Here is a 23313-nt window from a genome sequence, read left to right on the forward strand (position 1 = left end):
TTTCTTACAATACTTGTATATACATATTATAAATTATATAATTGATATGATATAATTTATATAAGATATTTGCTATGACTGATATAATTATTTGATAAGACTGATAAATTGATACAAATATATATTGTATATATGAAATATATGTTTTACATGATGTACATGCATACTACATACACTCCGCACCATTCATTTAACTATGATAGACATATATTTTTTAATTGAGATAGATATAATTGTTCTTAACAAATGGGTATAAACATGATAGAGTTTATTGACCTCTTATATATATTCACTTGGTCGCTGATCACTGCTCTAGTTTTATTGATATTTATTGATCATGTTATTGATTCATTAATTATTATATATCTATAAAAAGTCATATGTTCATACTGATAGTGATTAAATGATTACATGCATGCTATTTAATATGTATATTGTCTATCATTAATTTTAGTTGTAGGTTTTGGTAATCTATTGAGCTCTCAACTCACTATGTGGTTTTACATATTTTTCAAGAAGGGGACAAGATACACTGGAGTGATCAAAGATATGAGATTCAAGTTGTACTTTTTTTTTGCATTTCTTTTAGTTTTTTTTTTTTTTTTTTTTTGTAGTCAAGAACTAAGAGATAGACTGATAAATGAATGAATTGAACTATTGTCTATTGTATATAAATTTTGAGGAATAAATATATAATTATATTTTGATGTTTATAATTTTTAATTGCTTTCATTAGATTAATTTATATTGATAGATTCATAGAAGTTCAAGTTGATTAATGAAAATATTAAAATAGGAAATTCTTCTAAAATTTGATCTTGAGTTGTTACATAAGCAAAAGTGAATCAAACAATGATAGATAAAGTGTCAGGGATAAGAGAAGTAAATATGGTGATTCGAGGAGGGAATCAATAACACCTATTAGAAGCAACAAGCCAATACTGATTGTATTAATTATGAAAGAGACATTCATACATGTGTTATCTCCTAACGGGATAATATTTTCTATGTGGGTAGCAAAGACACAAGGTAATAGATTGTCCATAGAGATGTCTTGGGGGAAGAACTAATTTTGGAGTAGGATAATCCATGCAATATGAAAAATAGAGGATTACAATATCCAGGGCATATAGTGAAAGATCAACAACATGACTGACATAGAGTTGTCAGTGACAGTTAGAGGGAGTATACTGCACCAAGAGCTATAAAATCCCAAGTTTCAAAAGATTAGTATTGAGGATAGAGAATATATTTGACATTTTAGAATGCCCAGAGAACAAAAAAAATATTATTTGTTATTTCTCAATTTGCACTAATTCACTGTTGCTGAGCACGCGATTAAAATACTGATATATAATAACTGAATATTACGTATATACTCCTATAAGAATCGATTTCTTGAGTATTGTATTATCATGGATTTCTAACAATCAACATAGATACTTTAGTTTTATTAATTTAGATGATTTCTTTTTTTTTTTATAATTGAAGAACACTTGTCCTTCATTTAATATCTAGAAGTTTCTACATTGGTTTTGTTTACTTGATTTGATATCATTTGATGATGGATCTCAGTACTTGTAGTGTTGATGAGTTTGTCCTCTCAATACCTTAAATTCAACTATAAATTGTCCAAATAAAATTTTAGACATTCACAAAAACTATTATGAATGTCAAATATATTAATTGTATTTTTTAGATGATTTAATTATATTTTGAGAGATAATACCAATACGTGAAAATAAAAAATATATGCTAAAAAATAGCACATTTTGATATAAAATGTGTGAGGATATCCGATGCAATTTATTTTATCTTAATATTAAATTTTGTACTTTTTTTGTTTTTTCTTTAAAAAAAGTAGCAAAACTATTCCAAACAATTAAAAATTTAAATTAGTTAAAATTGTAAAGATTGGACTCTCCTAAAATTTCCCGCCACGTTTTCCCGCCATTTTAATCGAACAAATTAAGCATAGGAATGGAAATCGAGATCCATACGTGCTGAGAGAGAGAGAGAGAGATGCCGAACGCCGAAGGAACTCCGGCGGCTCCGACGGGTTGCTTCAAGTGCGGTAGGCCAGGTCATTGGTCTCGAGATTGCCCTTCCTCGTCCGCTACAAACTCCAACCCTATCCCTAATTCTAATGCAAGGCCAAACACAACCAATTATTTAAAGCAGCCATCGGCTGCTAAGGTCCCCATCGCCGCTGTCAAGAAGGTTCCCAGGTCACGCCCAAAGCTCACACAAGACTTATTGCTTTCTGATGATGGCCTCGGCTATGTACTCCGCCATTTTCCTCGGGCTTTCAAGTACCATGGCCGCGGTCATGAGGTTAATGCCCTTATATCTGTTTTTCGCTTTCTAATGTTTCTGTCTTACATATGTTTTGAATGCTAGGAGTTCGAGTAAAGGAAAATAATTAAGGAAGTAAAAAGTTTGAATTAAGATTGCAGAGATTCTTGATCAACCCACAAATGATTTGGATTAATTTTGTTTCTTCAATTTTCTTCATTTCAAACGAAGTTGGCATGAACATACTGTTCTTCCGCATAATTACGGTTAGTGTAAGATTTGAGAGTTTCTTAGATCTTGTATTGCACAATTGTTTTAACTGAAGAATGCTGCAGAAGGATTTAAATGTAGAAATTTAGTGGATTATCTTGAATTAGATTGGATCAGAACAAATGGAATGGTGCACTAATATGTAGGTTTTACAAATAATATATGTATGATTTTTTGTTGAAGTTATAAAGACCATGAATGAATTGTAAAGTTTCTTTTATTGTTAATAACTTGTTGTAGGAGTACCTTAAGATGGCTTGCTTTCGAAAGAACCCATTCCTTCAGTAAGATGTTTTTGGGAAAATTTGTGCTGACAACATTACATTAGGCATAAAAGCTCAAAATACACAAAATCATTTAATTAGTTAGGACTCAATTGACGAGATTGATATTGAGCTTGTTGGAGATGACTTCATGTCAACCAATGGAGTTAATTTCATCAATCCACTTGTTGACCCCTACACCAAAAGATATGTGAAAAAGTGGGAAAAAATTGGTGATTTAAGCAACGTGCGCTGGCTTGGCAAGTTACTTGAAGGGTCAAACGACCTTCGATTGTCAAACGGACTACGTCGTTGTGATTAGAGTGTCGAATTCGCCTAAGAGGGATCCCCTTGCAGACAAATCAGATGAAAACAGTCAAAATTGACTATCGATATATGAAATCGACGCCCCATGCTACCTACACGACTTTCGATAGCAAAACAAACTTCATTTTTGTGTCCAAAATGTCGGCAATACCCAATATTGATTGTAATCTCGCCCCAAAAAAATCACGTGCGCAAATTGACATGGATCTCAAGGTGACGGTGCACAAATTTTGAGAAAATAGCACGCAAATCTGCCAAGTGCACTCTATTTACCACCTACAAACAAATATAGAAGGGTTACGACAAACACAAGCTTTTACGAGCTGTTGTAGAAGACCTATAATACATCTAAGAATGCCCCTGCACGCGCACTACGATATGCATACACACAAACACAAAGAAACGCATTTGCAATCATATACTCACATGGGCCCTCACGAGCTTGGCATGAGCACACATGTGATATCTTGGGATGTTGTTTGGGTCGAACAATAAACCCAAGCTCGAGCCCGAATATTCTATGTGAGTAGATAGAGATGACACGGCTCGAACCATCAAACGAATATACGACGCGGTATTGACCGAGATATTTGTTTTATATGTTTATGTTAGGCCTTTAAGGTCTATAACAATAGAAATTCATTATTAAAAGCATACAACTGACTTGAACCCGATCCTCTGTCGACAATAAATAGAGTTGACAAGGTTCAATAAGCAAAATACAAATGCCCATAAGACACCCCGATGATGGCTATGTTGAACTTAAATCTCAACCAGATGGGTTAATTTCAAATACTCAAAATGCCTCACAAATTCTCAAATGCCAATGAAATTCAAAAATCTAAAAATTTCTAAATCTAAAAATATTTAAAATTGAAATTAATCATCGAGCCTAAAGAAAATATTCATTCACACTCCGTAACAGTTTGCCAAGGTGGACAAATCTAAAAGCTACTCCAGCTCACAAAGAGCTAGTGTCTGGTCGAGAATATAATTATAATTCATTCTCAAACTATCTCATGCTAGTAAGGACATTGCACGTGTCCTCAAACCGGTTGTTTTGCCACCAAATGACATTGCAGGTAAACGGTTATGATATGAGCCCTTTGAACCGGGTGATTCGCTGCTAAACGACACCACTAAATTATAGTTATGGCCAGAGCCCGTATGCTCCCCAATGACATCAAATTTTGAGATATGAATTAATAGGATATAATCGATAGGGCACAAAGCCTTATGTTAGCTAAGGTGGATTCAAATTTATCCCCTTAGACAAACATCCATCCCAGGTCAACAAGACACCTTGGGATGACGCAACCCATGGCTGCCAACAAGGATCCTTCTATTAGGTCGAGTCGACAACCTTCTATGATTAAGTAAACAGGGACCATGATGACCCGGGATGATGGAACCATGGGATCTTGATCGGATCTATCATCCATTTCCCCACCATATGCTTTAAGTGCAAGATGATGAAATTTTCAATTTTAAATATCAAACATTCAAACAACGAAAATCCATGCTGCTACTATATGTCAAATAATACATATTTTTATGTATTTGTTTGACGACCAGCCTTAATTGAAAGTTCTTTCTTGTGATCGGGAGGGGTAAGTAACTATAGGGGCTTGCGCCTATAGGAAACCAAGACTCAAATCATAACATCCTCGCAAAATGATGGTGAAATCTCTAGGTGTCTTATATACAATCCAAATTTGCCTTATGAAAATTTACATCAAAACCTAATCCGTTAAAACTCCTCCCAAAAGGCGAGGGAGGCTGGGGTGCGAATTTTTGAAGCCTACACTTTGCAACTCCACCAAAAATCCACCTCACACCTCCTATAAAGTCCTCATCATGGTTTCGAGTGACACCATGACTTTGGATAACCTTGCATCACCCCTAATCATCATTCACACTACAAACTCCATTATTAATGCTCCTCAATTCACCTTGGTATCCCCCGAGGTTTGTTGCAACTTCATCCCCAGGATAACATCAGTGTTTCTTAACTATAAGGGAAGAAAGTCTTCCCTCACATGGACCCCTGTATGGTTAGAACCACTCCTTTATCTATCTCCACCTTTCCAGTGCCCATCATTACCCTATAACGCCCTGTGTCTGCCAACTTACCCCCAATTTGTCAACGACCTAGTTGGAGATGAAATTGTGAGTAGCCTCACTATCTATCAAAATCACTACTTCCTTATCTTCTATTTCTCCCTTTACTTCTTTGATGTGATTCTAAGTGAATCCCACCATTGAATTTAAGGAGACCTCTGTCATATCAAGATGCAGTTCTTCTTCCTCATCTACCACTGCCTCACTCTCACCTCGCCCAGCTTTCTCCTCATCATAGATAGTGAGGACCTGAAGAGTTTAGTCTTTACGCCTTTGCCCCGAGGTGTACTTTTACTCACATCTGAAACATTATCCATGGATTTCTAGTTTGATACCCTTCATGAAGTTCCCCTCTAACACTGTCTCACTAGAAATCCATTCCTCATCACTCTAAATCCATGCCTCATAGTCCTCCACCAGCTGCACTAGAAATCCATGCCTCATCACTCTAACTGTGGCATGGATTTTTAGTTTGAGACCCTTCATGAGGTTCCCCTTTAACACCGTCTCAGAATGCTGGTCCAATTGGCTAGCAAGGTACTCGAACCTCTCCTGGTACTCTACCACTGAACCATCCCGTGTCAGGGAGAAAAATAGCTTGTAGAAGTCTCCTTTCTTGCTGGTTTGAAAACTTTCTTGCAAGCAATCCTTGAACTCCCTCCAGCTCCATATGGGTCGTCTCATGTCCCTCTATTGGTATCAATCCAAGGCCTTCCTTCCAAACATAGTCTAGATGTTGTTAGCCTCTCCTCCTTCGTCAAGTCATTGATGGTGAAATACCCCTCCACCTTTTAGATCCACGCGTGTGCATCATTTCCCTAAAAAATGGGCATCTTCAACTTTCTCACTCTTGGATCGCTTTCGTTTACCTTGAATCCTCCATAACCACCCATTCCATGAAAGGGTGGTGCTCCTCAAGTGTCCCGATCCTCCCTTATGCGCTCGTATCTATATCCTTTTTCAAAATAAGCCCCTCATCTTGCAAAATCAGCATTCATCCTTTCATATCTACTATCCATCTCCTTCCCAGAAACATGTTATATGAAATAAAATAAATTGTGATTAAAAATAAATAAAATTTATGCATAAATGACATATTATATGATTTGAAATTTAAATATCCTCAATTATTAATTTTAATTCACATCTAATATAAATTTAGTTCACATATAAATTTATATATTTAATATAATTAATTTTTAATTTGTGTTATATATTTATGTATACTTTACAGCTATATATTATATATAAAGTTTACATTATAAAATGACATTTATGCATTCATACTGCATTATTTATAATTTAAAATTAGAGGAAAAATAATTTGTGTATTATATAATTAAGTAGCAAAATAGATAAAAATTAAAAAAATTTAAATTTTAATAAAAAAATAAATATTATTTGCATTAAAAATTATGTTTAAAAATATATAGTTTATGTTGTGAATTTTGAACTTTATTTTAGTTATTTAGTTTTACAACACTTGAATACAACCTTAGTATTGTTTATATAATTTTTTTGGCTTGAACTGGTAAACAAGTCACATGGATGGCTGGGCAATGCTTGAAGCTTATTTGACGAATGATTATTATAAAAATTTAAATTTTTTTTTTTAATTTAAATAAATTTATTAAAAATATCATTTTATTTTAAATTTATTAAACTAATTGATTTAATTATGTACAAGAAACAAATAATTGAACGTACTAGTTCTTAAAAATTAGGACTGGTTTAACAGTTTGACAGTTGAACAACCGATTTGAATTAATTTTTTCCTGTTTGATGCAAAATTAGTTTTAGAAAAAAATTAGGCCAACTAACCGATCAGTTTCCAGTAGAACCAATTGAATCGATCAAAGTCATCAAACTGGTTGGTCTTATCCAGTTTTCAAAATAATGCATAACAATATTTTGATGATAAATATTATTTAAGTGAGTATTGTGGAGAAATACTTCATAGATACTCAACATCAAAGGAGTTGTATAACTATTGTCATGCCCAACTACGTAACATAGTAGAAAGAATATTTGATATTTGGATTTTGGAACTAGACTCCAAGTACTGACTTACATGTGATAATTTTTACTTAGTGTCAATGCTGATATCGAGATTACTTAGGTGGTATTACACAATTTAATTAGTTGCAATCATGGATATGACATATACTTCCACATGTCTCAAACTAAAATGGAACATTATACCTAGTGGGGTGAGACCGTGAGATGGCAGTCGATGATATCTTATGCACATAACAATTGAGGATGGAGTTCATGGAGATGCACTCATACATGCAATTGCCACTGACATATGTGATGGATGTGTAAGTGATAGGAAATACTTGAGTTCGCTAGTAATCATATCGGATTTACTTGAGTTTGCAAGCAACCCTAGCAATAATTGGTTAAAAATAGGAAGAAAAACCAGAAAAACTGCGATAGTGGAAAACATACCTATTAATGGCGAATAGCGCACCATAGCGCAAAGGTCCCTTTGGAGCCATGATGCATAGCTAGGGGTGTAAGTGAGCTGAGCCGGCTCGCGAGCTGTCTCGAGCTCGACTCGTTAACGAGCTCGCGAGCCGAGCTTATCAAGCCAGGAGCTCGAGCTCTTTTATCAAACGAGCTCGAGTTTGAGCTTGACATGGCTCGACTCGTGAGCTCGCGAGCCAGCTCGAAACTATAATATTTAGGGTATTTTAAAGAAATTAATGATAGTCGGCTTATAATATGAGATTCAAACTTTGCTTTTAATGTTAAATGTTGCTTTTAATGTTAATTCATATAAATTCATTGCCTCGTTTCAAGTGAATGCAGCTTTTATTAAATGCAAAGGACAATTATGACTACTTTTTAATATGGCAGTCATTTCAAAAAAAAAAAAGATGGTAGACATTGATAGGCGGGAAAAAAATTCATTTGGATGAATGCCAGGCGGAAAATTAAGAAATGGGCGGGAAAAAATAAAAAAAATTGGATGGATGAGAAATCGGGCAGCTCGCGAGCCGGCTTGAGCTCGTTTATAGTTTGACGAGATCGACTCGAGGTCGAGCTCGAGGTCGAGCTTGTTTTCTGAGTAACGAGCTGAGCTCGATAATACTAAAACTCGACTCGACTCTACTCGTTTACACCCCTATGCATAGCGCACAGCGCGGCTAGCGCCATTTTGAACATGACGCAAACTATATAAGAATTATAAAATAATAAGCATGAATATAAAATATCATTAAAAATGAAAGACAATCTATCCAAGAGACAAGAATTCATATTTAAAGTCCTCACCCCTTCCTCCTGTCCTATAGAGTCCAATGTTTCCCAATCAAAGCACGCACTTATGAAGAAAACTTATACAAAGCATGCACTCATGAAGAAACAGATTAATACTAACAATTATTACTTAAGATAATGAATACAACAATATGCCGGGTTGCCGGGGGTCCAAGGGGGCGTTGCCCCGTGGCAGGATTCGACATGCTCGATACCGCTAGTAGTACTGAGCATGTACCGAGTATGTACCTAGTGGAATAAATTTTATTTGTAAGAGTTTTCTGGGGCAACGCCGATCATGTACATAGCGGTACGGAGCATGTATCGAGCGGTACTGAGCATGTACCGAGCGGTACTGAGCATGTACACAACGATATCGAGCATGTACCTAGCGGCACCAAATGTTTTTTTTTTTTTTTAATTATAAGAGGTGGATACCTCTAAACCATGGTTGCTAGTGAAACATCAAGTAGCAATCAATAAGAATCATACCTGTTAAGTTGTAAATTCTTGTAAAAAATATTCATAAGTATAATGAAATTTAAAAATAATTTGGCGTGCTATTTTGCGTCGTGCGCCATGCACCATGGCTCACATGTGGCGCAAATAGCGCGCGCTATTTTAAACATATGCGCCTCGCCATGTTCATGGCGCCATAGGTGCATCGTGCCGCGCCGTGCGCCATGGCGCGTGCTATTTTGCTCCATTGACAACTATGGTGGAAACCGAGCAAAGCAAAACTCAAAGCAAGATACAATTGATCCTCAATTCGAGAGGAAGATCATCTCTCTCAAATCTCTAGACAAGAGAGCTCAAATCGCCAAGAAACTCTAATTCCAATCAATTCAAAATATCATCCTCCCTAATCCTCTCATCCTCCTTAATACACAAGTTTTCCTAATCTAATTTCCCTTCCAAGCCTTAGCCGCCCCCTCCTTTTCAAATTGAAATCAATTTGAACAAGTGGGCCCCCTTATGGGCGGGCCAGTTCAATGGAGGCAGACTGCTTCCACCTCCAGTAGAACACCTGAGCCGGTCCTTGGGCCGGTTTAGGGTGAACCGGCCTAACAGTAAGATATTAACTTCATTATTTGCCAAAAAATTTTATTGATAGTGTATTGGTAACTATCACATTAATCTGATTGTAGGAGATGGCCCAAAGTCATCAATCAATTTGATCATTCATTTTACATCTTCAAGAAAATAAAAGAATATTGGTTTTTTTTTTTTGTTCTTAAATATTTATAGGGTTTATCTCTTGGCTACCTGTTTATCATTTCTCGTTGTCGTGCTTTTATAATATGTTTTAAATTATTCATCAAATATTATTATTTAAATCCTACTTCAAGTAGCAGATTTAAATTCTAAAATAATTTGCCAAATAGTATCTCAGGATTTAATTGAACTGAACGACTTTCATGCCAAGCAGTTATCAAGATTTAACAGCCTCATGTTTTAGTGAATCCAGATTTACAAGATTTACTAAATCCTACTTGAGTTATATCTTCCTTGCAGCCAAACAATCCCTTTATATCTTCCTTGCAGCTAATTGATATAAGATTGTATGAGTGATATCTAATCAAGTTCAGGCCAGTCTACCACAGCATAAAAAAGTACAATTTTGTTTTTATTCATGCCAAGTACAAGATGAGCAACGAATGATTGATATTGAGTTGCCTTTCAAGATGATTTGAGTTAAAAATTTGTAAATTTGGTTTATGTTCATAGAATGAGTCTACTTCAAATTAAATTGATTCAATCATGAGCATGTCAACTTCGAGGTGGAGCAAGTCTGTTATGATTCTATTAAATTTGAGTGATAATCTAATGAGTTATGAATATTTATATAGTTATTTTTGATCAATAATCCAATGAGTTTTGAATATTTATATGATTATGAGCCCTGCATTGTTGCTTGCTGCCTTGTTCATGCAGTTTATCACTAAAATGACATTATACATAAACGTTGGAGAATGGTTGTTAGCGGTGAATCCTGTTTAGCTATTTCCAGGAGAAATGGTGCATTGTAAGTCATTTGTTCCAGCGCAAATAATTATGTATTTGTTTAGTTTTTCAGGTCAGTGACCTCGGGAATCTCATAGGAATGTATGCGGAATGGCACTCTCATCTAATCCCTTACTACTCATTCGATCAATTTATTCGCAAGGTTGAGCAAATTGGTGCAAGTAGACGTGTCAGAGTAAGTAATTTCTCCAGATTATCCATCTGGCATGATGACCTATTCTTCTTTGGTATTTCTTCACCTTTGCTCACTTGGTTTGACCTTCCATTTGATTTTTTTTTTTTTTAAATATCTGCCGAAGTTTATAAGTTGGTGATTCCTGATCAGTTTCAAGTTAACTATTTTATTAAATTTACAACATGACTCGAACTTTCAATGGAGTATTTTGCGTATGTTTACGTTTCTATACTGCAGATGAATTGATAAAATGTACATTATAATGTTTTCAATTATACTCTGGTCTTGGTTGGACGATCAAAATTAATTAAAAAGAAATGAACATAACTTTTAAATAATACATTGAGTGTATCTTTTAGAAGCCAACGATGTTATGAAAGGATTGACACATAAAAAGAAAATACTGCAATCCATTTTTTTTTAATATTCGTTCTTTCCTTGAATTGTTTTTGGTTATTTAAGCCTTGTTTAGCACGGTTTTCTTACTGCATCTTAAAACAGCTTTTTAGTATAAAAAATTTTAATTTTTGCACTAGAAAGCTGCTTTAAGAAGCAGTAAGAAAGCCGTCTCAAATGAACCTTAAGTTTCGTTTGGGACAGCTTTTTTATTGCTTGTTAAAACGGAGTTTTCGTTAAAAAATTAAATTGTTTTAACTAAAACTCCATTTTAAGAAGCAATAAAAAAGCCGTCCCAAAAGAAGCCTTAAGCTCATTAGTTCTATTTATCATCTCTCCTGTACATTAAACTTGTCTGTTCGAGTAGAGATGCATTGATGAATTAAAGGAAAGAGTTTCCAGAGGAGGAGATCCAACCAAATTGCATGAACCACCTGTTGAGCTAGTTGATCCAGATAAAGGACCAGGTACTTTAGCATGCTCTTCATCCTTATGGCTCATTCCGCTTTCATTTTCAGTAGATCTCTATAAACGATTATGGTGGGTTGGCTTTTGTTTACCTTTTGAACCAAATACAATCCTCTTTTGTTTTTTTTTTTTTAATGAGATTGACAAGATTAATGACTGCATTTAGATTTCTTTGTTTTTGCAGTGTTGGTTATTCACCTGAAAAACTTGTACCTCTTGTTTTTCAGCTTTATGGTGGTTGCAATCATTCGTCATCTGCTTTGTCTATTCATCTTCAATCCTATTTTCGTTCTCTTGTTATTGATAACAAATTTTTGTTTTATTTTTCAAAAGTTCTAACTTAATTTTAAATAACTGGACCTGCCCTTTTCACCATTGAGTTATTGGTTGTGCTTGTATTCCTTGATTGATGCCATCCCAAATCCGCTTGTACTAGTACTTTCTACCATTTCTTTGCTGAAGAATTTTTATGCTGTATATTTTAGCTTTTGCCATCACTTGCAAAAAAAACACTTGTCGGAATGCAAGCATTGATCCCCCTCAATCTTTTACACCGATGTTCCTTACTCTCTTGACCATGTTATCATACTAAAATACTATTTTTTTTTTTTTTTTAAATTAGAGGAGGGAAGGCGTTCTAGTGTTCTACAACTAGCACTTGTAGAAAAATGCAAGATTAGGGCTAAGAAGCAACCCTAGTTTAAGTACTAGCCTCCCACTCCAACTAATTAGTGCTTGACTTGACTCTCCCCCGCTTGTTGCTCGCCTTAACTAGACGAGGCTTGTGTAGTGGTTGACATTCGTAAACTTCTCCGGAAATGATTAGTGCCTTTGAAAACAATCGTGGGGCTTTGGTAATGAAGGTAATTGGGGTGAAGAATTGTTTATGAATGAATTCCGTTGTAGTCTTTGACTCTTTCAAACTCAATCAATATCAACAACATATCATGATAGTGACGATTAGGCTATGTTTATTTTATCAGGAAGAAAAAAAAAGTAGATTGAGGGGCTTCATTTATTAGTAAACCTATGGGGCTGGTAAGGTCGTGACCTTGGTTGTCCATCTCCAGTTTGCTGGATGATAAGATCATTGATATTTCAGAGTTAGTTGGGTCATTTTGGTTATTCCTTTCTATTGAAAAGGACTTAGTTGTCTGCACGAGTACCTTCCTATTTCTAGGCTCCGAGTAACCTTCTTGTAAGCTCTACTAGACGACATCACAACATTCTCGTTCTATAGGCCAGCGGTACTTGTACTGGTTCCCAAGGATCCAATAAACCTACTCTTTCAAACCAAAGCATATGTATATTGTTCTTCAATTATTTTCACACTGTAGACTCTTCTTTTCAACAAAGTTTCATTCTCATTTGTAGAGCAATGCGAAAATGAACATATGGATGTGGAAGAACCACTTGTTGTTATGGAAGATCCACCATTAGAAGACCATGGTGGAGACCATATACAAGAAGAAATGATCAACGAAATCTATCAAAAGGCAACTGATGTAAGCCTTCACACATCAACAATCTATTTTCCATCCTACAAGTGAAATTTATGTGATGTTCTGATTTGTTTATTGTATTAAATTTGTTTTTTTTTTTTTCCAAAGGATTCAGGAGGCCTACCACAGCAGAAATCATCCGAAACTCCCCAAGCTATTTCTGCATCTGGTGTTGATCCTATACCAGCAATTTCTGTGGAATCATCTAACCATAGGCCACACAGCGAGCAAAGGGAGCTTAGAAAGATTCAGATCACAGAGGAGCAGAGGGCTCGGATGGAAGCAAATCGCTTGAAAGCCTTAGAAAGGGCCAAGCAGGCATGCTCTTCTAAGGCTTAGCGTAAAGCCACTTCTACATTCTTAGGTTTCGTTTTTGGACAGCATTTTTACTGCCGCTAAAAACCGTTTTTTAATAGAAAAATTAAATTTTTTGTACCAAAAAAACTGTTTTAAGAAGCAGGAAGAAAGCCGTCCCAAACTAAGCCTTAGTGTAAATATATGAGCATTTTTGTCGCGTTTTCGGTCTTGGAGCTTGGACTGATCATAATTATATTTACTGCTTCAACCATGAACATACTTTTGTGTAACTTCTCAGTTTCTTGTTTTCCTTTGGGTTCTTTTTTGAATGGCTGCAATAGTTCTTGAAAATGATTGAAAATTTATTGTGAAAAAAGATAAAATTTACAAATTGTTATGAATATTGTGAAAATTTTTTGTAGGTATTGTTTTAACAACAAACTTTTTTGTAGAGATCATATTAGTTTTTGTGTTAACTATGTAGTAGATTATGTATTCAAGAAAATAAATTCTCTTATGCTCTACGAATAGTATTTTTAGTATTCATATGTAAGGTATGTTGTTTTTTGCATTGACTTTGTGCATTAGTAGTTTTTTAACTTTATCTTACTACATTACTTGAACTTTATAATAATCTCTTTAAGAATAATATTTAAAAAGAAAAAGAAGGGTTGTATTACTTATTCATTGATGATATGCTTTAAAATTTGTCAAAATTTGAGTGTTATTAAGACTTTATTTGAATTGAAGGAATATAGAGTAAATGATATAAATTCTTAATTATTTATGAGCAAATTATGAATATAAAATTATTTACTATTTCTTTTATAAGTTTAAAAATTGGATCAGACAAATTGGTTCAACCTGGAATTGGTCTACGTGACCCGTCTGAATTTATCACTAATGCTGCTTAGCACAAGATTTGAAATTGAAGTATAACAAATCATATGATCTTAAATAGTAATATTCAAAAATATTATAAATCAACACATCATTTTTTTTTTATTTTATATGACATACCTCTGAAATAAATTTTATTTCTGATCACCCATATTTTCTCCTATATTTGTATCACTAATCGGAATATTAATCTATGATTTCTATAACTTCCAAACCAAAGTTTCTCCATCAACTCAAACAAAAGGATCACATTTCCATCACTAAATTCCAATAAAAGATTTACATCAAACTCTACAGGATTTATCACTAATGCTGCTTTGCACAAGATCAGAAAAAGAAAAAAAAAAAAAAGATAAACTCCATAGTAGAACCGTGAAACAAATGGACATGCCGCATCGTAAAGAATTGTTTGATTCTAAAATTTAACAATTTAGGTCGTCATGCTTGGGTTACATTTGCTGTTTGTTTCAAATCAATCTTCAAAACAAAGGGCTTGTTCTTTAAGTTGAGATTTGCTTGCGTATGTAAAGAAAAAGTTGATTAACTAGCAAAAGAATATTGTTGTAGGTTAAAGTGTTAAAGAGCTTAAAAGATTTCATGAAAAAGTTATATTTAATAACATGAAGAAGAGGTCCATTACTCAAACATTTTATCTTTTTTTATTTAATTGTGAACATTTTATGCTTCATAATTTCATATTTTATTTAGTTTTAAGTCAATTATTTAAAATAATATCATAATTCTAATGTTAATTTTATTATTTATTAATTAATATTTATTATATCATTCGATTCAACTCCAATTCAATCTTGGTCAAACCATCAAATCATGAATCTCTCCCCGATTTATCTGGTCCAATTTTATAATCTGGATTTTGTCATTACAACAATAACAACAACAACATTAAGCCTTCGTCCCATTACGTGGGGTCGGTTGCATGAATCCTTTTTTGCCATTGTGTCATGTTAAAAGTCAAATTCTCATTTAAATCTATTAAAGAAATATCATTTATAATATTTTCTAACCAAGTCTTTTTAGGTCTACCTCTACCTTTCTTAACATAAGACAAATCTAAAACCTCAACTTTCTTAACCAGGTCATCGGAAGGCCTCCGTTTAATGTGACCAAACCATCTAAGATGGCTCTCTCTAATCTTATCATCCATTGGAGCTACTCCAACTTTTAACATATATGCTTTAAAAAACATTTCGTATCATATCTCTAATGGTAAAGCCACTCATCCACCTAAGCATTCTCATCTCTGCAATATTTAACTTAGTATTATGCTTCTCTTTTAATGGACAACATTCCGCACCATAATGTATTGTAGGTCTCACCACCATCTTCTAGAATTTTCTCTATAAGATGGGGACTTTTCAATCGCACAACAAGCCCGATGCATTCCTCCACTTCAACCATCCAACTTGAATTTTGATGATAATACTCTCATCTATTTCACCATCACTCTGAACAATATATCCAATATATCTAAAACGTGTACTCTTATTGATGACTTAATCGTCCAAAGTCACAATTGCCTCACTAGGTCTATTACTACTAAAATTACAATCCATATATTCAGTTTTAGATCTACTCAATCAAAAACCTTTGGACTCTAAGATTGACCTCCATAATTCAAGTTTACCTTCAACTCTTTCTTTAGTCTTATCAACAAGAAGAATGTCATCAACAAAAAGCATACACCAAAGTACATTCTCTTGATTTTGTCATTAATAAAAAAAATTCCAATATATGAGTAATCAACATATATATGTGCTAATCATATGATCTTTAATAATAACCTTTAAAATTTTTAGAAATCAACGCATCATTTTTTTCATTTTACATGACATACCTCTGAAATAAATTTTATTTCTGATCACCCATATTTTCTCCTATATTTGTAGCACTAATCGGAAATATTAATCCATGATTTCTATAACTTCCAAATCAAAGTTTCACCATCAACTCAAACAAAAGGATCACATTTCCATGACTAAATTCCAATAAAAGATTTACATCAAACTCTACAAATCACGAAAATAAAAGCCCACTTCAACATTTTTAATTAATTTGACCGTTAAATATTAATCCCGCCAACGCTCTCCTCCCATTTCAAATTCAAATTCCCAGCGGTAAACTTCCCAAATTGGAATCAATTCCTCTCTGCAAAACTGAGATGCTCTGAACCATACTCCCTCGGCAAACTCTGCACAGTATCCGACCACCGCCCTGGCGAGTGCTCGTTATTCTCTCCTCCACCACCACCACCACTGCTATTCGAAGACACTGATGCCGCCCCCTCTGCTCTTGCCTCCCGTATCATCCTCGCCACCTCCTTTGTTGCCGGACGCACCTCCGGGTCCCTTGCCAAACAAGCAGTCGCTATCCCAAGCAATGCGGCGAGCTTTTCCTCTGCCGCCGCATCACCACCGCTCGATGCCGAAGGGTCGTCTACGGACCCACCAGTTTCCTTCTCCTCATCACGGACCGCACGGACCCAAGCAGGGATTTCGGCGTCATGCTGATCCATGAGGTCATGGAAGGGAGTTTTGCCGGTGAGGAGCTCGAGGAGGAGGACGCCAAAGCTATAGACGTCGGAGGCCGGGGAGAAGGAGGAGCAATGGGGGTTGCGGCATTCAGGAGCACGGTAGAAGAGAGAGGAGGAGGAAGAAGAGGAGAAGTCGGAGTCCGGGGAATGGAGGAGCAGGTAGAAGTCTGTGAGACAAGACTCAAATTCCGGGCCGAGGAGAACATTTGAGGACTTGAGATTACCATGAATGGCTCCAGATTGGTGGAGATAAAGAAGACCTGTCGCCACATCCTCTGCAATTTTAAGACAAGAAGTCCAGTGAAGAGGCTTCCCTGATCCGCTCGGCCGTGAACCTGTGGTTCAAGTTCCATTAAACTCAGCAAGCTGAGATAGAGCAATAAAATTGATCAAAGAAACGGTTCAGCACAATCAATTCTGATACTCTGTTAGAACAATCTGATCTGTAATAACAAATATAACATGCCAAGTAATAAATGTTTGCATATTTATGTGGGGGAATAAAAAAAAAGTTAATGAAATTATAATAAAACTTTGATGGTTTTTAACAATTATGTCTATTTACAGGGCTTTTCTGGAATTTGTTATGTTCAGAGGGGAGGAAGAAAAGACAACAGGAATCTGCAAACCAGTGTGGTCCAGAACCAGAGGGTTTGTAATGTAAAAAAAAAAACCGTACTTTTCAGAGGCAGGATTGTCGCCTGAACGCTTGCAATACTTGTTTGAAGCTTTTCTGCCGACAGATTTCTAAATATTGAAAATTTAGGATTTGTGAGGTTTTTTTTTAAATGAGGGTTTTATATATACACCACAGATTTTTAAACATTTATATATCAAATAAATAAATCTTTATATTTATTTATATAGCATCTTCATATTTAAATCATATAAAAATATATACATAAAAATTATGATATCATCAGCATTCTTTTTTGTTACATGTTTATTGAACGTATGTGATAAGCTATAACAACAATAACATTAAGCCTTTATTTCATTAGTGGGATCGGTGACATGAATCTTTTTTCTCCATTGTGTTCTATTAAGAGTCAAATTCTCATTTAAATCTAATTAAAAAATGCTATTTTTAATATTTTTAGGTTTATATCTACCTTTCATAACATAAGACAAAAAAAATGTAAAAAATTAAATAAATAAATAAAAACATAGGCCAAATACGTGATAAGCCAATAAAAAAAAATTGTAAATTTTCTAACACAACCATTAGCAACAAATCTATAATCAATTATGACACAAGCTTAAAAAGAATACAAATAAACATAAATTGCTTCATGCTGAAGTTGAGAATACACACAATAATAAATATATTTTAATATAATAATTCTGAGTAGACTATTTAGGGATAATTATTTGCAGAGATAAAATATTTACAAAAAAAAAAATCTTCATAATGTTCAAGAAATACATTTGGGAATTTTTTAACTAATTAAGGGATTAAACATGTTTAAAAAATTAATAGTAGGCATAGTTGTCCATTGAAGAGGCGACTTGATTTATTTTCTTTTTATTAAAAAAATGGATAGAGAACCCTACCGTGCTTCTTCTTTTTCAACTCAAAATATCTAAAAGTGATTTAGATATTTCGAGTTTCTAACCGATCAAGCCTTATCAAGCTAACACTCGAGCTCGAGCTTAAGTTCGTGGCTCAATGAGCTAGACTCATAAACAAATTATCGGATCGAGTTCTAGCAATCTAATGAAGTGGCTCAACTAACTTAGAACTCTACTTAGGGGAATTCAGTAAATAAGACAGTTCTTATGGATCCACAAACAAAAACCCAATTATTTTATTGGCTTTAGTATTAGAAATTTGAATTCAACAAGGCTTCCAATGAGGAAAGGAAGCGAACAATATAACTAAAATGGTTCCCAAACAAAAAAACAAAAAGCAAAGAAAACCATCGGATTTCTTCTTTTTGCAAATCCCTCCTCCTGCGTGTGCTCTAATAATTCAATTGATTCCGCATTTTTCGCTAAATGCCAATACTAATCCATCAAAATTATAAAAGATGACCGCGTCCACTTGGACCGTTTACTCGACGAACGGGACCCACTAAGCACGAGTCACCAATGGGGAAAGAGACCACACTACTGCTCTACGGTGGGGCCGACTCCTTGGGGCCGTACACGTGGCACGGTTCGACCGGTCAGGCTTGGCCTTGGATCGGATCTGAAAAGAAGCTGCCTGACTATGACTTGTTTCCAGCGATTGTCGAAAGACAATCGCTTTTACAAATAAAACTCGCCGATGCATCAATTGCAAAAGACAATTTACATGTTAAACCCTCTCATTTCGCACTGCGCACCACCTTTTTTAGTTAAAAATACAAATATTTAAATAAATTAAAAATTCAATAAGACTAATATAATTTAAAAATTTTACGAATTTTTAATAAAACTACTATAAATTTGAAGATGGCATTATATTTTTTGGAAAATAATTAAAAGAAAAAAAATCAATAAATACAAATGAAAAACAATTTAAAAAGGGATGTTTTATGCAATTACCATGTATGAGAGAGAACAAACTCCCGTTCGGAAAGTAATCATAGACAAGCAGCCGCTCCTCCTTTGCCTGAAAGTAGGCCCGGAGAGCCACGAGATTCGGGTGGCGCAGCCGCCCAAGGTCCTCCATCCGTCGCCGGAACTCCTCCGGAGCTGCCGGGGCAATCGCCGTTTCCGTCAACCTCTTCACTGTCACAATGAAGCCAGACTCCATCACGGCCTTATAAGTGCTCCCCACCGTTCCCCTCCCCAATGTCTCCGCCGAAGCCTTGAGCAAATCCTCCAAACTATATAGTCCACTCACTCCCCCTACAAAGACAAGCCTCCCTAACCCCTCTCCCTCCCATGAAAATGTGACCTTTCCGCCACCGATGCCGCCGCCGGTGGCGGGGGCTGCTATATCGGCGGCGGGATCAATGGCACCGTTTCCATCAACGGCTTTGCTTCTTCCAGCATTCCTCTTTTTCATGGAAGCCATAAGGACTACCAAACCCAAGCATATAAGAAGAACCAAGAAACCGGCGACCGAACCGGCAATGATCGCTGCAAGCCTCTTTCTGTTTCGATGGTGGGAAGAAGAGAGCGGGGCCTTTGTGGTGGGGGACGGCGAAAAGATTTCATTTTTAGAACAGGGACGCCCTATTTGTGCGCCACAGAGGCCGGGGTTGTTGAGGAAAGATGATTCGTTGAAGCGAGAAAATGCGAGCGTCACCGGTATTTCGCCGGACAAGTAGTTGCCTGAGAGGTTGAGGAAACGGAGAGTGGGTTGATTAAGTGCCGGGATAGTTCCCGTAAGGCGGTTGGTTTGTAGCTGAAGGCAGTAGAGTCGAGGAAGCTTTGTAATGGCGGTGGGAATGTTGCCGGAGAGGCGGTTATTGGACAGGACAATGGTTTTGAGGCGGTGGATGGCGGCGAGGGAGACAGGGATTTGACCGGAGAAGAGGTTGTTATTGAGGTAAAGCGATTTGAGGTTGGGTAAAACGGAAAGGTTAGGAATTTCGCCGAAAAGCGAGTTGGATTTGAAGCTGAGGACGCGAAGTTGGTCGAGAGGGGTTAGTAATTCTGTCGTTAGGGTTCCGGTTAGGTTGAGGAATTCGAGGACAAGCTTTATGACTCTGCCGTCAGGGGAGCATTGCTTAACTCCCAACCACCGAGTGCAGAGCTCGTCGCCGGATTCCCTTCGCCATGGAAGGCGGTCGTGCGCATCAAGGGCAGTTTTGAGCGAAAGCAGAGCATCCACATCGCCGGAGAAAGTAGAACATGGGAATAAGAGAAACAGACCAAAATAGATCAAATACGGTAACTTTGATCCCATTTCTTTTTCCTCGCGACTAACCCTTCCAAAACCCTAGATCCATTGAAGATGGAGCCCAATGGTACCACGTGAATGGGATTGGGGAGCGAGGCCGTGCTCCTCTTTTTCCTAACCTAATAAACAAAAATAATAATGGAAGGTGGTCGTTTTACCTCGAAGTCCAAATTAATAATGGCGTTACTGTTTTCTGTATCGGCGTTTCTTGGATCCGGTGGATCTCCGTTTCCTCATCAATCCACAAAATCTATAATTTTCTCTTGGCGGAGGCAGGAAAGGCAGGAGGAGCTCTTTAGGGTTTAGGTTTAGTCCCTCTGTGCGAACAAGAGCTTTGGACAAATTCCAAGAGACAAGCAGGTGAGGGGTTACGAAAAAGATGAAGCGAGAGTGGGAGCACTCAGGAAACGAGTGATGGAATTTAAAGCTCCGAGCTGCAATTCTGCCCGGGAAATTAAATGCTTAGCAATTTCTCATGAAAATCAAATAATAAAAAATAATATTCTAATAAATTATTTATTTTTTATTTGTTCTACGAACAAACGCTAAGGAGAATATTGTAATATAAAATATTTAGACCTATTATTACTTTTTTTTTATTGTCATGAGATCAATATATATTAGGAAAAATAGCTGAGATTGAACATGATCTACAAAAGATTTTAGACATGGAGAGAGAAAGAAAGAGCATCCAAAGAATAAAAAAATATTCATATAATCAACCTTATTAACCAACATTCATTGAAAAGAAGAAAATACAAACCCTCTAGACCTAGTAGCCCTTGGTATACCCCATCAGATTAATTAAGCCTAAACTATTTTACTAAAAGTCTAAAGTTATCTATAATAAGGAAGGTGGTGTTGATGTGAACTAGGGGTGTCAAAAATGGATTGCGGTCAAATTCAGGTCGAACCTTGTTTTGATGTGAACTAGGGGCCACCGGGTGAGCGCTGGTCGAGGTCACAAAGTCGCAGTGTTGTGCAGGATGGGAATCAAGTTAGTTATAGGTTGATTTTGGGTTTTAGGTTTGATCCAAACCCAGCCCAGCGCAATTTAGCAATTGGGTTAGGATTTTAAAGCATAGGTTTGTCTAATTTCAACATCATTAAGTCACTTAAATATTGAAATAATGATCTATGATTGAGGGAATTGATTTGAATAGGCCAATAGAGTGTTTCAAATTTTTATTATATTTACGGGAAATGATACTATCAAAATTATAAATCTCTACTCTCTACATGAAGTGACCTTAAACCTTGGCTTGAGATTCAAGAGGGTCAAATGCTTGAAGAATCTTAGAGATACACCCGAGAAGAATTATTGAAACATCCTTGACTAGTATCATTGGCATGTTGCTTGACTTTTGTCCTTCAACTACTGTCGCTTGACTGCGGCCCTCTGACCACCATTGTGCAATTAAAGTTATCTAACCACCATTATGCGAGTACAATCCTCTGATCTCAACCACTCAAATACATTCCTTTCATCATCATTGCCAGACAAATATTCACCGACCACATTTTCTTTATTAAAGCCCTCCAAACTATCAATCAACTGTAATCTCTCAATTACTATCCTTTGAACAAGTTTGCTCAACTATGTTTTTTTTATCATAGTCACACGACTATGCTCCTCTAACTAGCATAACCCGACTATGGTCCTCATAACTATGATTTTTCGATCACCATTACTAAGCCACATTTCTTCATCAATCTCTACTCTCTACATAAAGTGACCTTAAACCTTGGCTTGAGATTCAAGAGGGTCAAATGCTTGAAGAATCTTAGAGATACACCCGAGCAGAATTGTTGAAACATCATTGACCAGTATCATTTGCATGTTGCTTGACTTTTGTTCTTCAACTACTGTCGCTTGACTGCGGCCCTCTGGCCACCATTGTGCAATTAAAGTTCTCTAACCACCATTATGCGACTACAATCCTCTGATCTCAACCACTCAAATACATTCCTTTCATCATCATTGCCAGACAAATATTCACCGACCACATTTGCTTTATTAAAGCCCTCCAAACTATCAATCAACTGTAATCTATCAATTACTATCCTTTGAACAAGTTTGCTCAACTATGTTTTTTTTTATCATAGTCACACGACTATGCTCCTCTAACTAGCATAACCCGACTATGGTCATCCTAACTATGATTTTTTTATCACCATTACTAAGCCACATTTCTTCATCAATTGTTGCTTGACTATGACCCTATAATCATTGATGCATGACTATATTGATACCCTCTGACTTTGCCACATTTTTTCACCAATAACTTTAATGCCACTGTTGCTTACAAGGTCGATGTACGATGTTAACAACTACCCTTATTCTCAATATCAGCACCATGATTTAGTTTTGATTTCTTGATCTTTGGTTTCCTCACCTCAAATGAGAATGATCAAGCAAAGAACAAACAATCTCATGAAGATGACTCTCATGGCATAAAGCTCTTTCAATTCTCACCATAATTTTTTTATATATAGTTTATATCTAATATGGTATATCAACACTTTCACCAATCACCTGGAAGGACATAATTTGGAACATATGACAAACACTGGTGAAATCATTTCAACTTAATCATGACCCGAGATTTTCCCCCTTTTATGAG

General features: G+C 35.9%; 2 protein-coding genes across 2 annotated transcripts; one reads left to right on the forward strand and one right to left on the reverse strand.

The window, feature by feature from the left end:
• Nucleotides 1–2011: 2011 nt before the first annotated feature.
• On the forward strand, nucleotides 2012–13530 carry LOC110104185 (chromosome segregation in meiosis protein 3). The gene is made up of 5 exons (XM_020833178.2): nucleotides 2012–2334; nucleotides 10618–10740; nucleotides 11504–11603; nucleotides 12979–13109; nucleotides 13215–13530. Exons 1-5 carry the CDS (start codon nucleotides 2023–2025, stop codon nucleotides 13443–13445), a joined length of 897 nt encoding a protein of 298 aa, XP_020688837.1. The 5' UTR covers nucleotides 2012–2022; the 3' UTR covers nucleotides 13446–13530.
• A 2742-nt stretch (nucleotides 13531–16272) lies between these two features.
• LOC110103936 (inactive leucine-rich repeat receptor-like serine/threonine-protein kinase At1g60630) lies at nucleotides 16273–21128 on the reverse strand. Its single transcript, XM_020832838.2, has 2 exons — nucleotides 19384–21128; nucleotides 16273–17189 (listed from the first exon to the last, which is right to left on the reverse strand). The coding sequence occupies exons 1-2, from the start codon at nucleotides 20693–20695 to the stop codon at nucleotides 16459–16461; spliced, it is 2043 nt and encodes a 680-aa protein (XP_020688497.1). The 5' UTR covers nucleotides 20696–21128; the 3' UTR covers nucleotides 16273–16458.
• Nucleotides 21129–23313: the final 2185 nt, after the last annotated feature.

The sequence above is a fragment of the Dendrobium catenatum genome, unplaced genomic scaffold (assembly GCF_001605985.2).
Source record: "Dendrobium catenatum unplaced genomic scaffold, ASM160598v2 fragScaff_scaffold_30, whole genome shotgun sequence".
Lineage (NCBI taxonomy): Eukaryota > Viridiplantae > Streptophyta > Magnoliopsida > Asparagales > Orchidaceae > Dendrobium > Dendrobium catenatum.

Excerpts from the sequence above, each read along its gene's own strand:
- LOC110104185 (XM_020833178.2), top strand. The coding sequence starts at position 2,023 with ATGCCGAACGCCGAAGGAACTCCGGCGGCTCCGACGGGTTGCTTCAAG. Across the intron at positions 2,335-10,617 it reads ACCATGGCCGCGGTCATGAG|GTCAGTGACCTCGGGAATCT; the intron begins GTTAATGCCCTT and ends TTAGTTTTTCAG. Across the intron at positions 10,741-11,503 it reads GTGCAAGTAGACGTGTCAGA|AGATGCATTGATGAATTAAA; the intron begins GTAAGTAATTTC and ends CTGTTCGAGTAG.
- LOC110103936 (XM_020832838.2), bottom strand. The coding sequence starts at position 20,695 with ATGGGATCAAAGTTACCGTATTTGATCTATTTTGGTCTGTTTCTCTTA. Across the intron at positions 17,190-19,383 it reads TTTGTTCTCTCTCATACATG|GTTCACGGCCGAGCGGATCA; the intron begins GTAATTGCATAA and ends CTTGAACCACAG.